We start from the raw sequence: 18,066 nt of genomic DNA, 5'->3' as shown, positions 1-18,066 counted from the left end.
GATATTGGATAAAGTAACAGTTCTTGTCGCAGACAAATTTTCTTTCATTCAGTTCTATTAACATTTGCTGTTTTGCATTAATGACAAGGGTAAATAATGAATAACCAAAGATAAATTCAAAATTCTATTAAGATCTAAAATTATGTTGAATTAGTCAGATATTTAAGCTATTTGATTTCTGATTGGAAAATAATTTAAACTTAAGAGAGCGGTCAAGATTTTGCCTATTCTGTGACGTAATTCCATACTGATTGCTTAGGTTACTAACTCTTAGTGATTTATAGTTATTACAGTTTTTAAAATCTTTTTGAATATGCTATTACAGATTGGGTTGATCAAACAGTTAAAAATAATATATTCATAAGTTCAGTTCTAACCATTTTGCTGATGATTTCAGTGGTAGCTTTCATAGCACTAATATGCAGTAAATGATAATTTTAAATTATAGCGTGTACTACTAATAAAGTCACCAAGAAGACAGAGGCATAATTAGGAATTACATCGGTATGTGTTAAAGCAATACAGGAATTTGTGTTACCAAATTAATGCATCTTCCAGAATAGTCCAAAGTATGCACAGGTCAAGATAAGTTAGCACTTTGGTATTGTATAAAGGCAGTTAGCTAATGCTTCAAGCAAAACTGCCTTTTGTTTAAAAAAACAGTGGTTAGTATGTTTAATGACTGGATTCATAGTTATTGGAATTGCAAAATCTGGGCTATCAACATTGGAGAATTTAGAAACGAAGTATTCAGCATAAATCAACACCATCAGAGAAATCCTCTGATTTACTAATTTCTTTTGGGGGGGGGGGGGGGTTTAAAGGTTTTATTAACTTTTGTTCTTAAGCAGGGAGAAAGTGTATAGTGGACTTGCAGTCAATAATCAAAATCCAACATTATTAGGTCCTACCTACAAATAATCAAACTTTTCTCTGGATGTGAAGTGAAAATAATCCAAGTTGTTTTTTTTACACCTAGAGCCTTTATTCTTGGTCATCCTAAAAAATTAAAGTACTAGTTATGTAAATCACCCAGTGTAATATTTAGGTAACATGCAAATAATCAGTTACAATGTCATTTAGCATTGTGACTTAGCGAGGCGGGTGTTGATACATCTCTACTTGTGATTAATAAGATCAATTGAAGTGTTCTTCCTATGGATATTTGAGAGTTAAACCATGTACTCTCTTGAGTTCAGATAGCTGGAGTAATCTAATTGAAATGGTAAAAATTCATATTTATTGGGATATATGAAATAGAACTTATTTTCTCTGAAGATGCCTGAATACTGAGGCAATTTAGTAGGGCAATCAGGAAGCACATTTTCACATTGAGGAACTCATTGCTTCATGATATGGTAGGGTCAATTAAAGTGTTCGATATTGGGATTCATGGGTCTTTGTTAGCTGAGGGCATTAAGGGACATACAGCAAAGATGTGTAAATAGATCTGAGGCACCAATAAGCCATTATTTACTTGAATGGCAGAACAGCCCGGATTTATTCCCATGTAATTCGATGCTGCATAGTGATTCCCAGGAATGTTGCATGATTTTGCAATGCATAACTTAGCTAAAATGTCTTGAGAAGAGTGGTCTTTGGAATGTTCTTCCCTTTAAAAAAAATCTTTGAAGAATTCTTTTCTCATGGACTTCACTAGTATTCTGTAAGTATTTATTCTAAAGTTGTAACGAGCCATCTCTGAGCAGGAAACAATTAGCTAAGAATGAATTTAATTATTGCGTGTTTAGTTTCTGACATTTCAAAATTGATCTAGTCTGCCAAACAGTGGCAGTCTGTCACTTACGTTGAAGGTTCATTAAGTGGTCAGTAGAAACCTGCAAAGACAGAGTGAAATCTCAAATAATTGTTAAATCCTTAATCATTTGTATTCATGATGGTTAAAGGAGAAATGGTACTTTTGGGCATGTTTCATGCCCAAAATTCCTAATCCCTGAAAATGAGAAGAGAATGTTATATCTATGTATGCTAAGAGAATGTATGCTATCATGTATACAAATTTTAATTCATGAGTCATTGGAACCACTAACATCAATACTTATAATGAAATCTATATGTAAATATTTTTAATGAAAGAAATCTATTATGATGTACCAACTTTTTATTTTTACAGTCTATGAATGAACCAACTGATCTGAAATTGTAATTTATTAATGGTTATAATCAGAATGCCAAATACAATGTTTACAAATATCTGTGGGGTACAATAGAGTTGATAGGCTCCAGGAACCTGTGTCACTTCCTGAATCAAGATGTAATCCCCTTCTCCCACTCCATCTGCAAAGAAAAAACCAAGAACAATTCCACTTTCCTCCTTCAGTGTGATGTCAAGCCAAGTTACGTACATATCCTTTTTTTTGTAGTAAGTGTAGTTCTGACACTTAAACAGCACTAGTCAAAATATACAACCTCCCATTTTATTGAACAAAAGGAATCAAAATCAATATTGGCAAAATGATTGGGGAAGAATGGCAAGTGGATTTTCTTTTGCTTCAGTTTCATTTTTCTGCGGTAGTTATATTTGATGACATTCATCTTTTGCTTGCTTGGTGAGATGAGATCAATTTTTTTTTTCATTTATGTATAATCTGTAAGTTGAGCAAAATCTGTGTTTTATACATCTGCCTTTTCAAATTCTTAAACCCAGGTGGCAACTATGACAGCCGATTTGATGTGGACAAAGGTAGTGGAACCATTATTGTTGCCAGACCACTTGATGCAGAACAGAAATCGAATTACAATTTGACAGTGGAGGCAACAGATGGGACAGTGTCCATCAGCACTCAGGTAATTGAATTCCTGATAAAGGATTTGGATTCTTGGAAGAACATTTGCTTTGGCTGTCTTGAGACATGTAGTTGTTAATTTATTGCTATATAATATCTTAATCATTGGATTACTTTCTGGTGTAATGTTAACTGCATTTTTCTATTTATTTGCATCATGTTGTTTGAATATTATCAATAGCTTCTCCATTGCCATCATGCTGTTAATTTTGAAGCTCTGAATGACCCAAGTCTAAATTTTTTTCTGTTAACTTCTGAAATTATATCAAAGCTATAATTGTTTTTGTACAGTAAAATTTAGATGCGTGGGTTTAGTCTGTTAGTGCTGAGTTGCACAAGGTTTATTTTCTTTTGCTGGTAGAGTTGTGCAAGGTGCATATTGGCAGTAAAATGTCTAAAAAGCCTCAGTTCATTAATTCTTTTGTAGCACTATATTTTAAATGAAAATTTGAAAATACAAATAAAAAAACTTGGCAAATAAAGTATCCAGGTTCAAAAATGGAATGGTAATTATTATTTACGATGTGAAGTGTCTACAGCACCAGAATCCAATTTCAGTTCTACTGAAACTCTTAAGATCTATCATTGAAATCATAAGCAAATAGAAATTCTCAGACCTGTTGATTGGAAGATTATTTATTTTTCCCTGAGTGCAATAACTCATACTTTTGAAAATTTATTTATGTTTTAAAGCCAAAAAGGTCCAAGGAGGATTTTTTGTTTGGCTTTGGATTATGAGTTATTATTCTGATGGGGGAAATTTAAATAATTTGAGTTTAATATATTTTATAGCTGTGAAATATGTACGAGTCAGACTAAAAGTTATCAATAAAACTTGCACTGAAAATAACATAATGCAAGGCTGCCATTGGGTTCCTACAGCAAAGAAACAATGGGAAAGCAGTGAACACTTTGTACACTTCTAAAGATGATGCAGTGATTTAATACATTGACATTCTCACAGGTATTTTAAAATGTGTAAGTTGGATCACACCTAAGTGAGCACTTCTGCCTGGCAGGGTTCTGAGCAGAATCAGATGGTTTCATAATATTGATGGAACATTTTTGTAACATGGCAGGGTCCTTGGGAGGACAAGGAAGAAAAGGAAAGGGTCAATGAATCCTTCGATCAGGAATAGTAAATCAACTGGGTTTTTTAAAAATAAAATGGATCTGTTGTGATATGTGCGTAGCAAAGTAGAATTTTTCTGGATATTCCCTAAATTCCTTTCATAATTTCAGCAGGATATTAAGGGGAATTAGAGAAATGGCACAAATTGTTGATTGTTCTGCAGACGAAGCCATGGCAAGGAATTGGGAAGACATCCATGAAAATTACTTGAAATTAAATAAAACGACTTGCATATAGCATTCACTTAGTGATAGCTTGCTTTTATAAAAGATCTTTAATGGTGAGAGAATCAAAGATAGATTAGAAAGGAAGTTTTGGTTTATAAAGGTTTTGGGGGCATCTTAAAGGAGAACGTGAAGAGATTGGGTGCCAGCCCACTGTATGGATACCTTTGAAATGGTCATATGGCGACAGTGTGAACAAGAGATCAGAAAAAGAACTGGGTGGAAAGCAAAAAAAAAGGACGTGTTGGAAATCTGAAAATAAAAATGCTAGAAATACACAGCAGATTATGCAACATCTGTGGAGAGAGAAAAATAACTCATGTTTTGGGTCGATGACGTTAACTCTGTTTTTCTCTCCATGGATGTTGCCTGATCTGCAGAATATTTTTAACATGTTCTGTATTTATAACTGGGTTGAGAGGGGTTATGCCCTGAGGTTGGCTACAAAGAGAAGAAGTAATGAAGTTGTGAAAAGAAACTCAAGAGATACAAATCTTATTTTTGACAAATTGGGGAAATGGGCACCAAATCAGTTAGTAAAATTGTTGGGAATGCAGCATAAGATGCAAGTAACAGAATCTTGGTTGTGTTGAAATTAATGATAGAAAAATGGAAACTCAGACAAAAGACCTTTTACAAGGATAGAATCTCCAGAATACTTGCTCAAGGTACTTGCTGATCAAAGCCACCTAAGGGGAAGGGTCAAAGTTTGAAGCCATGTCCTCAAAATCTCACCCCTAGGGCAACCTTTTCATATAAATAGATATAAAAAATTCTGTTCGCTAAAATAGATTTCCTTACATTGCTGTTGGAAAAATTCTCTGCCCCTCATTTTATCAGGATCCCCTCCAGTGATGCCAAATCTTTAGACCCTCTACCCCCACTATTTATACTATATCCTGCAATGTTAATATATTGCAATATGATGTTCCTGTATTAGAACATACAACAGTACAGCACAGAACAGGCCCTTCAGCCCACAATGTGCCAACATAGCTAATCCCTCCTACCTACAGAATGCCTATATCTCTCCATTTTCCTCTCATTCATGTGCCCATCCAAGCCCCTCTTAAAAGCCCCCAATGAATTTGCCTCCACCAGCCTATCAGGCAACACATTCCAGGCATCCACCACTTGGCCTATGATACTCAAGGTCTCACCAACCTCTCGTGCTGTCGTGTAATAACATCGCCTGCCCAATTTATTGTCTTGCCATGTTATCCATCAGGAATTGAGAAAATTTGCTGTACAGTCAGCAAAATTAAGCATTCCCTGTACACTTAATGAATGAGCCAATTCAGAATGGGTCATGTATAAGGTTATTGCAATTTTGTTTTAGAGGGATGTAACTTACGTTGTTCTTTTCAGTGGGTGGATAAGCAAACTTTAGTTAAGAATTAAGTTGCAGTGAACAACTTAGCTGCCCTTGTAAGTAGGAGTCAATGTAATGATTGCAAAGAGAAGCAAGCCTGGAATTTTTGAGGGTCATCAGTTGAAAATAAGGAGTTTCTATATAACAATATTTTGGATTCTTCGTGATTAAGCACAGCTTGCTAATAGTTTTGAGTATTTATCAAATTTTGTTTCAAAAGCAGATGTGTTGCTTTAACACACTGTTCTAACTTGGTTATTTAAGTAATCATTTCAGCCTTTAAGTGTTTTGAAAACTATAATAACTAACCCAAGTGTCAATTATCCATTTATAACATGAAATTATAATGCAAGTTTGTAACGCAATCACAATCTTAGTGATTAATGCTATAGCATTGAATGATGAAACTGGTGAGTTCTTTTTGAGATGTTAAAAAAATATAGTGAATTTAGAGTGATCAAATTCTACTTCATTTCAGGTATATATTAAAGTTATTGATACAAATGACCATCGACCTGAGTTTTCCAAACCAAAATATGAAGTTAGTATTCCAGAAGACACAATTCCTGAAACGGTAATTCTACAAGTTAGTGCCAGCGATAAGGATGAGAAGAACAAGTTGATTTATACTCTTCAAAGCAGCACTGATCCAAGCAGTCTGAAAAAGTTCAGGCTGGATCCTGGTACTGGTGTTCTCTTCACAGCAGAAAAACTGGACCATGAGACCAAGCATCAGCATGTACTTACCATAATGGTGAGTATGATGCTTTTAGATTAGGATGTGTTCTGGCTGCATTTTGGTTTTTATACTTGTTAATGCTTTGTAATCATTTTACCAGTATATATATTGCAACTTTTTTATCTTTCATCAATTATGTTTGAATGCAGTCATTGGATTGAAGGATGGATTTGGTTCTCATTAGGATGAAGGATCATAGTACCAGAGAATGGAATATTTTTCCATGTCTGGAATTCATTTCTTTCATCATACACTCAAGATTTATAGTACTCCAGCTCCACCACCATAGTTATTTGTAACAACTTGCCAAATGTGTTGAAACAGCACTTTACAACATTCAAATGCAATGATTGTTCAGCATCTTTGATCTGTGTAAGTAATTGAAGTATCCACTACAGATGCACTGACACTGAACAGCAGACCACAGTGCTGAAAGCAGCCAGCTCTACTGGCAGTCATCAGTACATGGTGTATCTTGCATGCAGCTGGTGATTCATCTTGCCTTGTGAGGAGAGGAGATAATACATCATAATTACCGATGCATAGTCAATTCAGTTGCTGTATCGTCAGTACATGTAAATTTAAGGAAATGCGTGTAGATTCAAGGATATAATCTAAGTTTCCTTGGAAGAAATGTATCATTAACTCATGGGAATCCCTGTATCCAGAAGCCCTGTGTGCTTGGCAGAAAGAGCTCACAACTCACAAACTGCCATCTCTATCAAGCATCTCTTGTCCAATCTGTCAAAGAGTCTGACCTCGTCACTGCAGAAATAGCACCAGTAGAAGCAAGTCATCCTCGATCTTGAGGGACTGCGAAAGCTGAAGAAGAAATGTGTTACTTTGGGTGCTAATGCAGAATCAGTAAGTACCGACCTATTGGTGTTGCATATTGGTACTGGGTTACTATTGTCACTTGTATCGAGGTACAGTGAAAAACTTGTCTTACATACCGTTCATACAGATCATTTCATTACACAGTGCAGATTCATTGTTACTACAGAGTGCATTGTGATAGTACAGGTATTTAAAAAAAACAATAACAGAGTACAGAGTAAAGTGTCACAGCTACAGGGAAGTGCATTGCAGGTAGAGAGTAAGGTGCAAGGTCAAACAAGGTAGATTGTTAGGTCAAGAGTCTATCTCAGCTATAAGGGAACCATTCAATATTCGTGTCACAGTGGGATAGAAGCTGTCCTTGAGCCTGGTGGTACGTGCCCTCAGGCTCCTGTATCTTCTGCCTGATGGGAGAGGAGAGAAGAGAGAATGACCTGGGTGGATGGAGTCTTTGATTATGCTGGCTGCTTCACCAAGGCAGCGAGAGGTATAGACAGTCTATTGGCAGAGAGGCTGGTTTCTGTGACGTGCTGGGCTGTGTCCACAATTCTCTGCAGTTTCTTGCGGTCCGGGGCAGAGCAGCTGCCATACCAAGCCGTGATGCATCCAGATAGGATGCTTTCTGTTGTGCATTGATAAAAGTTGGTGAGTGTCAAAGGGGACATGACGAACTTCTTTAGGCTCCTGAGGAAGTAGTGGCGCTGGTGAGCTTTCTTGGCTGTGGAATCTATGTGGTTGGACCAGGACAGGCTATTGGTGATGTTCACTCCTAGGAACTTGAAGCTCTCAACCCTCTCTACCTCAGCACCATTGATGTAGACAGGTGCATGTACACCGCCCCCTTTCCTGGTCAATGACCAGCTCTTTTGTTGACATTGAGGGAAAGGTTGTTGTCATGACACCATGGCACTAAGCTCTTTATCTCCTTCCTGTGCTCCGACTCATCGTTATTTGAGATACGGCTTACTACAGTGATATCATCTGCAGACTTGTAGATGGAGTTAGAGCAGAGTCTGGCCACGCAGTCATGAGTATATAGGGAGTAGAGTAGAGGGCTGAGGACGCAGCCTTGTGGGGCACCAGTGTTGAGAGTAATCATGCTGGAGGTATTACTGCCTATCCTCACTGATTGCAGTCTGTTGGTCAGAAAGTCAAGGATCCAGTTACAGAGGGAAGTGTTGAGTCCTAGGTTTCGGAGTTTGGTGAAGAGTTTGCTTGGAATTACTGTATTGAAGGTGGAGCTGCAGTCAATAAACAATAGTCTAATGTAGGTGTCTTTACTGTCCAGGTGCTCCAGAGCTGAGTGTAGGGCCAGGGAGATGGTGTCTGCTATAGACCTGTTCTGGCGGTAGGCGAATTGCAGTGGGTTGAGGTTGTCTGGGATGCTGGAGTTGATGCGTGCCATGACCAGCCTCTCAAAGCACTTCATGATGATGGATGTCAGAGCCACTGGTCGGTAGTCATTAAGGCATGTTACCTTGCTTTTCTTCGGTACCAGGATGTTAGTGGTCTTCTTAAAACAGGTGGGAACCTGAGATTGAAGCAGGGAGAGGTTAAATAGGGACAGCCAGCATGGCTTTGTGAAGGGCAGATCATGTCTCATAAGCCTGATAGTGTTCTTCAAGGAGGTAACCAGGCAGATTGATGAGGGTAGTGAAGTAGATGTGGTCTACATGGATGTTAGTGTGGCATTTGACAAGGTTCCACATGGTAGGATTCTTCAAAAGGTCAGAGGGCATGAGATTCAGGGAAGCTTGGCTGTGTGGATTCAGAATTGGCTTGCCTGTAGAAAGCAGAGGGTTGTGGTGGAGGGAGTGCATTTAGATTGGAGGGCCATGACTAGCGGTGTCCCACAAGGATCGGTTCTGGGATCTCTGCTTTTCGTGATCTTTATTAATGACTTGGATGAGGGGGTAGAAGGGTGGGTTGGCAAGTTTGCAGATGACACAAGGGTTGGTGGTGGTGTGGATAGTGTAGAGGATTGTCGAAGATTGCAGAGGGACATTGGTAGGATGCAGAGCTGGGCTGAGAAGTGGCAGATAGAGTTCAATCCGGAGAAGTGTGAGGTGGTACACTTTGGAAGGACAAACTCCAAGGCAGAGTACAAAGTTAATGGCAGGATTCTGGGTAGTGTGGAGGAGCAGAGGGATCTGGGGGTCCATATCCACAGATCCCTGAAAGTTGCCTCACAGGTAGATAGGGTAGTTAAGAAAGCTTATGGGATGTTAGCTTTCATAAGTTGAGGGATCGAGTTTAAGAGCCACGAGGTAATGATGCAGCTCTGTAAAACTCTGGTTAGACCACACTTAGAGTACTGTGTCCAGTTCTGTTCACCTCATTGTAGGAAGGATGTGGAAGCGTTGGAAAGGGTGCAGAGGAGATTTACCAGGATGCTGCCTGGTTTAGAGAGTATGGATTATGAGGAGAGACTAAGGGAGCTAGGGCTTTACTCTTTGGAGAGAAGGAGGATGAGAGGAGACATGATAGAGGTGTACAAAATATTAAGAGGAATAGATAGAGTGGACAGCCAGTGCCTCTTCCCTAGGGCACCAATGCTCAATGCAAGAGGGCATGGCTTTAAAGTAATGGGTGGGAAGTTCAAGGGAGATATCAGAGGAAGGTTTTTTACCCAGAAAGTGGTTGGGGCATGGAATGCGCTGCCTGGGGCGGTGGTGGACGGCAGGTATGTTGGTCAAATTCAAGAGATTACAAGATAAGCATATGGAGGAATTTCAAATAGAGGGATTTGTGGGAGGAGGGGGGTCAGATAGTCTTAGGCGAGGTTTAAAGGTCGGCACAACATTGTGGGCCAAAGGGCCTGTATTGTGCTGTACTGTTCTATGTCTGCAAATACTCTCGCCAGCTGATCAGCACAAGATCTGAGCACTCGGCCAGGGACACCATCTGGGCCAGACGCTTTTCTCGAGTTCACTCTCCAGGAGACTGATCTTACGTCCTCGACGGTGACCACGGGTTCAGTTGCATTGGAGGCTGTCAGGGTGGGTGGTGACAATCCACTTCCCTTCTGTTCAAAACACGCATAGAATGTGTTAAGCTCATCAGGGAGGGATAGGTTGTTGTTACCTATGCAGCCCAACTTTGTTTTGTAGCTCATTATAGCACATAAGCCCTGCCATAACTGATGGCTGGTCTGGGACTTTATTTTGAGTCGATATTGCCTCTTGGCATTCCCAATAGCTTTCCTGAGGTCATATCTTGATTTCTGGTACAGTTCAGGATCACCAGATTTGTGTGCAGCAGTCCTCGACTTTAGTAGGGAGTGGATCTCCCAGTTCATCCATGGTTTCCAGTTTGGGAACACCCATATTGTCCTTTTTAGTACACTGTCCTCAACACACTTGCTGATAAAGTCTGTGATGGTGTGGCATACTCATCTAGGCTGGCAGCTGAGCCTTTGAACATGGACCAGTCCACTGACTCGAAGCAGTCGCATAGAAACTCACTGTATCCCCAGACCAGCACTGCACGACTGTTTCAGTTTCTGTTTGTATGCAGGGAGGAGGACCACAGCCTGGTGGTCCGATTTACCAAAGTGAGCATGTGTGACTCGGAAGGCATCTTTGGTCGTATAGCAACGTATACCTATATACTGTACCTATTTATAGGTGATTCATAATGTACATAACTAGTTATTAGTTTAGCTGCCATTGTCATAGCACCAATTCTAGGTGTTTCATCCTACTTCCACCTCCCCTCCCCAGATGAATATCTGGGGCTTCACTGGTGCCACTTTCCAGTTTTCTTTGTTCCTATTTTCTCTTGAAAATAAGAATACAGATTAAGAACGTTATTTGGACCCCTGAATCCTTTGCTGCAACAAATTACCTCTCCAATCATGATGCAACTCAGGATTTGCATAATCTCCCAATCTTTAATTCAGGTTCCTTTCTTGTTTTTTTTTGCGCATATATATTTGCCTATCATTGTATAGCAATGCTATGAATGCTCACCAGTTCCCTTTTCATGCTATTATTTGTTTAACCTATGTGCTCTTCAAATTGAAGGTCTTTTTCCAGATGTCCTTTTGGGCAGAGATACATTGCCACATATCCTGCTTTTGTATAACAATGTTGTCATTTGCTTTTTCCAGTCAGATGTATATTAACACTTGAAAATCTTTGCTGCTTTTGGTTCAAATTTGGGGTGAAGTTCGTAAAAGTACAAAATGGACAATTTCATTCTTCACTTGATTTTCTTTACAATTGACTTGAAAATAAGATCATGGAAAAAAAGACTGTTGATTAATGTCATCCATTTTGACCTTATTTTGACTTTAAGGATAAGAGTTAAGAGGTGATCAAGTGCATGTTCTAGCATTAATATAATTATATATTGATTTTTTTTTTGTTTTGTTTCCCCAAGGTTCGAGATCAAGATGTTCCTGTCAAGCGTAATTATGTGAGAGTCATTGTTAATGTTGAAGATACCAATGACCATGCACCATGGTTTACCAGCTCTTCCTACACCGGTCGTGTGTTTGAGTCGGCTGCAGTTGACTCAGCAGTACTTCAGGTTACAGCACTGGATAAAGATAAGGGCCAAAATGCAGAAATTACATACACTATTGAGTCGGGTAATGATTTTCCCTCGTGTGACACTTCAATTTATTGATAATTGAGTAAAACAAGAAATGTTTGTTTCAGTTGACATCAGCAAAAGGAAAAGACAGGCTAATATTTCAGGTGCAAAACCAAAAGAATAACTAAGGACTCTGACAAGTCTGTAGAAAGGAACGGAAAGTAAACGATCAATTAAAGGAATTTAGTGGGTGTGAACAATCTGTTAACTGTTCGATGGAGAACTACTAGGAAAGAAAAAGTCAATAGGGAAGAAATGTGCAAATTGGGAAAAACTTAAACATTAAGCATGAGCACAAGAAATATTATGTGAGATTGGAATGGAAACAAAGTATACGAAGTTTTCAGGTTTGGTCCAGAGTAGGCCAGGCATTCCATTCCATTGCCTCACCATTCAGCAATCAGCCCCCATCTCCCTGACATTCCTCCTCCTTCCCATGGTAATGTCAGGATACTGGAAGAATTTTCATGTTTGGATTTTTACTAGTGAGCTGTGATTCTTGATGGGTACTTCCTTGTAACTTGTTGACATTGTGTAGGGAGTTTGGGCTTGTTTCCATCAGGAAAAGAAAGTCAATAGCTGTAAAAATAATGGGACTGTTTCACAATGTTTCTCATTGACATATTATTAACCTATAGAGGCATTTTTTCTATTTTCCCAGCATTGTATTTTATACAAGGGACAGTAATACTGGGGGTGGGAAAATATGGTGAATGCTGAATTCAGCATATTGTAAACACATTCCTTCGATGTCTAGCGTGGTTTGAATTTTGCATGAAAGGCAAAAATATTGAAGTGAAAACATCTACTGAGTAGTGAAGTATTAAGTCAGAATTCCTTGTTAAATTCAGTCTTTATATTGTACAACAAAGAATGAGAAATTATGAATTACTTTGATATTTGTGTAGTGGAGCAAGAAGAATTTTTATTTTTAAGAATGTGGCCAGTCTGTCAGCTCTTTAGAGTTGTGAGCTTTGAAGCAGATTGCACACCTTAGAGGCTGGCTTGTCTGCTGCAAATCACATTTGATGGGCTTCAAAAACAGTGTTAAAAGTGTCCTTTGTTAATTGGTAGAGACTGTAGTTTACAAAAAAAAAGTCTCTAAACTGTGACTGAAGAAGCACAGGCCTTCAAAATTGGACTGTGCCGTGTCCATTTACAATCATTAAAAGGTGCCTAACAGTCCATTGTGCCAAGCAGTGCGCGATTACTTGTTCCTCGAAGGAATTACACCCTCTGTATATTGGTTAAGCCTATGACATAGGCATCTAAGTTGCATATCTGCAACTGGCCATTAAGCTTTCTGCAGATGTTTCTGGCCCTCTGCAAAACTCCATCTTAAGTGAGGACAGTAATTGTTATATCTGTTGCTAAGAGTTTCTTGTGTTTTGCCACCAAATGAGTAATTCTTAAAGCCCTTACAAGATGCCCTTTGGGAGATAGTTGTTAACATCTGCCAATCGTGGGGCAGTTGGAGAAATCTCCACAGCACGATAGTATAGCGGTTAGCATAACCCTATTACAGTACCAGCGACCCGGGTTCATTTCCGGCCGCTGTCTGTAAGTAGTTTGTGTGGGTTTCCTCCGGGTGCTCTGGTTTCCTCACACATTCCAAAGACATATGGGTTAGGAAGTTATGGGCATGCTAGCGTGGCGACACTTGCGGGCTGACCCCAGAACACTCTATGCAAGAGATGCATTTCACCGTATGTTTTGATGTACATATGACTAATAAAGATATTTTATCTTATTCTGCCCCACTCTGTCTGCCAGGCCTCTCAGGTAGCCTAAGTGCTCAGAGCAATTGAGGTGGGTGGGAGGAGGGAGTGGAAAGAGTGTGTTAAGTCCCTCATTAACCAATACAGAGACCCAGTCACTTGGATGCCTAGACATCTGAGTCAATAAGTCATCAGCATCTGGAAACACATCCCCAGCTGGTAACACTAACCGTACTATAAAGTAGTGAAAGTGCATTACATTCTGTTCTAAATTTTGTTCCACTTAAGATGGTAGAATGAATTTTGGAAGCAGAGCAGAGTATGTTAGTGTGCTGACACTGCTAAATGATGATAGTGACACTACTGACTTAGATGAATTTCTACCAACAAATGTTCTTGGGTTTGAGAATAATGCTTTGCAGAAATTGCCATTTATGCCCCAACACAAATTATTATCCTGTTGAATTAATGTTAATAATATGTCTTTAATATTCCATTCCCGTATGTTTTACTAAGCTGTTAATCTTTATTTGCTTTTTACAGGAAATGCTGGCAACAGCTTTGCCATTGATCCAGTGCTGGGTACTATTACAGTTGCAAAAGGTCTGGATCGTAGTACCCGGAGGCAATATGAACTTATTGTCAAAGCAACTGATGGAGGAAGTGCTCCAATGAGTGCTATTACTGCTGTTCGCATTTTTGTGACCATTTCCGATAATGCAGCACCCAAGTTTGCAGTAAAAGAGTACTATACAGAGATAAGTGAAGGAGCCAGCATTGGTAGTTTTGTTACCCTGATAATTGCATCCAGTCAGTCATCTATTGTTTATGAAATAAAAGATGGAAATACAGATGGTGGATTTAACATCAACCCTAACTCGGGAGTCATCATTACTCAGAAGGCACTTGACAATGAGGGACTGGCTTTGTACCGACTTACAGTTCAAGCTACAAATATGGCTGGGTTATCTACTAATATCACTGTTGTGATACAGCTGCGAGATGAAAATGACAACATGCCAGTTTTCATTCAATCAGAGTATGTTGGAATCATTAGTGAAGCTGCCCACATCAACAGTGTTGTTCTGAATGAACAAAGTACTCCACTGGTAATTCAAGCCACAGATGCTGATGAAGGATCCAACGCTCTTCTGTTTTATCAAATTGCTGAGCCATCTGCCCAGAAATATTTTGCTATTGATTCCAGCACGGGTGCCATTCGTGCAGTGCAGAAACTAGACTATGAGCAGACAAATATTTTTCATTTCACCGTGCAAGTGCATGACAGTGGAAACCCACAACTGTTTGCAGAACATGCCGCAAATGTTACCATTCACGTGATTGATGTAAATGATTGCCCTCCAGTCTTTGTTCAGGATTTGTATGATGTCTCTCTTCTTGTGCCAACGTATAAAGGCGTGAAGGTGACTGTTGTAGATGCAACTGATGCAGATTCTGATTCAAACGCAGATCTAATTTATTCCATAATCGATGGTAACATAGGTGAGAAGTTCTCCATAGATGCAAAGACAGCACTTATCTCAGTGCAGAACACTACCCATTTGAGAAGCCGGTATGAACTTACAGTTAGAGCTAGCGATGGCAGGTTTTCAAGTACAACTTCAGTGCGAATAAATATAAAAGAAAGCAAAGAAAGCAATCTAAAATTCATTCAAAGTTCATATTCTGCTGTAGTAAAGGAAAACTCTACAGAGGTTAAAACTATAGCCATTATTACTACATTGGGCAATGAAATGAATGAGCCATTATTTTACCATATTCTTAATCCTGATAGAAAGTTTAAAATAAGTCGCACCTCGGGGGTTCTTGCAACTACAGGAATTCCGTTTGATCGTGAAGAGCAGGAAGTGTTTGATGTAGTGGTTGAAGTTAGTGAAGAAAAGAATCCATCAAGAGTGGCTCATGTGGTTGTGAAGGTTACCGTTGAAGACATCAATGACAATGCTCCAATCTTTGTCAACCTGCCTTATTATGCCGTTGTCCAAGTGGATGCTGAAGTAGGCCATGTTATTCGCCAGGTCACTGCTATAGACAAGGATATTGGTAAAAATGGAGAAGTTTATTATTATCTCAAAGAACACCATGAACATTTTCAGATAGGATCATCAGGGGAAATATCCCTAAAGAAGAATTTTGAACCCAACCTGTCAAATATGGAGTATATTATTATTGTTGTTGTGAAAGATGGAGGGGAGATATCACTTTCTGCAGAAGTTGAAGTGCCCATCACTGTTATAAACAAAGCCATGCCTGTATTTGAAAAACCATTCTACAGTATTGAAATACCTGAGAATATTCAGCTGCATACTCCAGTTGTATATGTACAGGCTAATAGTCCAGAAGGTCCCCGTGTAATTTACAGTATCACAGATGGAGATCCTTTCAATCAGTTCACAATCAACTTCAACACTGGAGTTATAAATGTCATTAGCGCATTAGATTTTGAAACACATCCCGCTTACAAGTTGACCATAAGAGCAACAGACTCGCTGACAGGATCTCACTCTGAGGTGTTTGTTGATATTGTGGTGGAAGATGTTAATGATAATCCTCCTGTGTTTGCAGAGAGGAAATATACTGCTACTCTGTCTGAGGCCTCTGTGGTGGGTACATCAGTGGTTCAGGTCACTGCTACAGATTCAGATTCTGGTATAAATAAAGTCCTTTACTACCAATTAGTAGAAGATGAGACCAAAAGCTCCGAATATTTTCACATTGATAGCTCCAGTGGCCTCATTTTAACGGCACGGATGCTTGATTATGAGCATATTCAGAAGTATGATCTCCTTGTTCGAGCCTTGGATAATGGAAAGCCGCAACTTAGTAGTGATGTTGTTCTGACTCTGCACGTCACTGATTTGAATGACAACCCACCATTGTTCAATGAACTGCTGTACCAAGCATCAGTAAGTGAGCCCATAACCCGGGGGCATTTTGTAACACATGTGCAAGCCACTGATGCAGATGCTTCTGACGTGGACAAACTTCGATACTCAATTGTGTCAGGCAACGATCGTATGAATTTTGCAATAGATAGCAAGTTGGGCATTATTACTATTGCAAACCTACCCAAGCAGAATTTGGAGGCAGTTTATAATCTTGGTGTAAGTGTATCTGACGGTGTTTTTAGAAGCTCAGCAAAAGTTCTGGTAAACATTATGACTGCTAATTTCCATAATCCAGTTTTTGATCAAAGTGACTATGAAGTAGAATTGGCTGAAAATTCTGAAATTGGGACCCTTTTGATTGAAGTAAGGGCATCAGATAGAGACTCTGGTAAATATGGACACTTAAGTTATTCCATTGTTAATGACTTTGCAAGAGATAAATTTTCTGTTGATCAAAAAGGAAAAATTTTCACCTCAGAGAAATTGGATCGTGAAAACCCAGTAGAGAAGGTGATCACTATCAGTGTTATGGCAAAAGATGGTGGAGGCAAAGTGGCTTTCTGCAATGTCAATGTGATACTCACTGATGAAAATGATAATGTACCTCAGTTCCGAGCTGCAGAGTATAAGGTAAACATTGGGTCATATGCTCCAAAGGGATCTTCAGTCATTAGAATTGTAGCTTCTGATGCTGACGAAGGTAGCAATGCAGATATAGTCTACACCATTGAAGCTGCTTCTGACAATGTTGAAGAAAACTTTCAAATTAATTCATTTACTGGGATCATCAGCACCAAAGAAAGCCTAGTTGGATTAGAAAATAATTTTTATACTTTCTTCGTCAGAGCTAAAGATGGTGGAATTCCACAGCTAGATTCCGTTGTCCCTGTCTATGTAAGAATACTCCAACCAGAAGTTCCCCTTCCAGTATTCCCAGAACCCTTCTACACGTTCGCCATCTCTGAGGAAATGAGCATTGGAACTGTGATTGATTTGATCAGAGCAGAAAGTGATCAGCCATTGATCTACAGTCTTGTGAAAGGAAATACTCCTGAAAGCAACATGGATAAAATATTTGCTATAGAACGTGATACTGGGAAACTGAAAACTGAAAAATCTCTTGATCATGAAATAACCAAATGGTACCAGATTACAGTCCTGGCACAATATCATTTTGAGGAATATGAGGTAATTTCTTCTGTGGATGTAAGTATTCAAGTAAAAGATGAGAATGACAACAAACCTGTTTTTGATTCAAATCCTTATGAAGCTTTTGTTGTGGAAAATCTGCCTGAAGGAACCACAGTAATTCAAGTAAAAGCTTCAGACCTGGATTCTGGAGTGAATGGCCAGGTGACTTACAGCTTAGCTCAGTCTCAGGATCTTGATCATGTGCTAGATCTTTTCACCATCAATGGTGAAACAGGTTGGATAACAACCCTCAAAGAGTTAGACCATGAGAAACAGACGAAATATAGTATCATAGTGGTGGCATCTGATCATGGAGAACAGGTACAGTTGTCAGCTTCTACAATAGTGGACATCACCGTCACTGATGTGAATGACAATCCTCCACGCTTTACTGCTGAGGTGTACAAAGGGACTGTGAGTGAAGATGACCCACCTGGTGGAGTGATCGCTATACTGAGTACTACAGATGCTGATACTGAAGAAGTCAATAGACAAGTTACCTGTTATATTACAGGTGAGAACTATGCTAAAGTATTTT

The 18,066-nt window shown here is 39.2% G+C and overlaps 1 protein-coding gene across 7 annotated transcripts in view; it reads left to right on the top strand.

The window, feature by feature from the left end:
* The window catches only part of fat1a (FAT atypical cadherin 1a), a 158,473-nt gene that overhangs the window by 96,368 nt on the left and 44,039 nt on the right, over nt 1-18,066 (top strand). For all 7 annotated transcript variants that reach the window (XM_052035519.1, XM_052035490.1, XM_052035499.1 and 4 more), the window contains 4 exons: nt 2,669-2,808; nt 6,014-6,289; nt 11,495-11,705; nt 13,972-18,042. In XM_052035519.1, coding sequence (XP_051891479.1) covers nt 2,669-2,808; nt 6,014-6,289; nt 11,495-11,705; nt 13,972-18,042 — 4,698 coding nt within the window. The remainder of the gene's footprint in view (nt 1-2,668; nt 2,809-6,013; nt 6,290-11,494; nt 11,706-13,971; nt 18,043-18,066) is intronic.

Source organism: Pristis pectinata, chromosome 2, assembly GCF_009764475.1.
Source record: "Pristis pectinata isolate sPriPec2 chromosome 2, sPriPec2.1.pri, whole genome shotgun sequence".
Classification (NCBI taxonomy): domain Eukaryota; kingdom Metazoa; phylum Chordata; class Chondrichthyes; order Rhinopristiformes; family Pristidae; genus Pristis; species Pristis pectinata.
The sequence above is the reverse complement of the archived record's forward strand: the minus strand, read 5'-3'. Positions and strand labels throughout refer to the sequence as shown.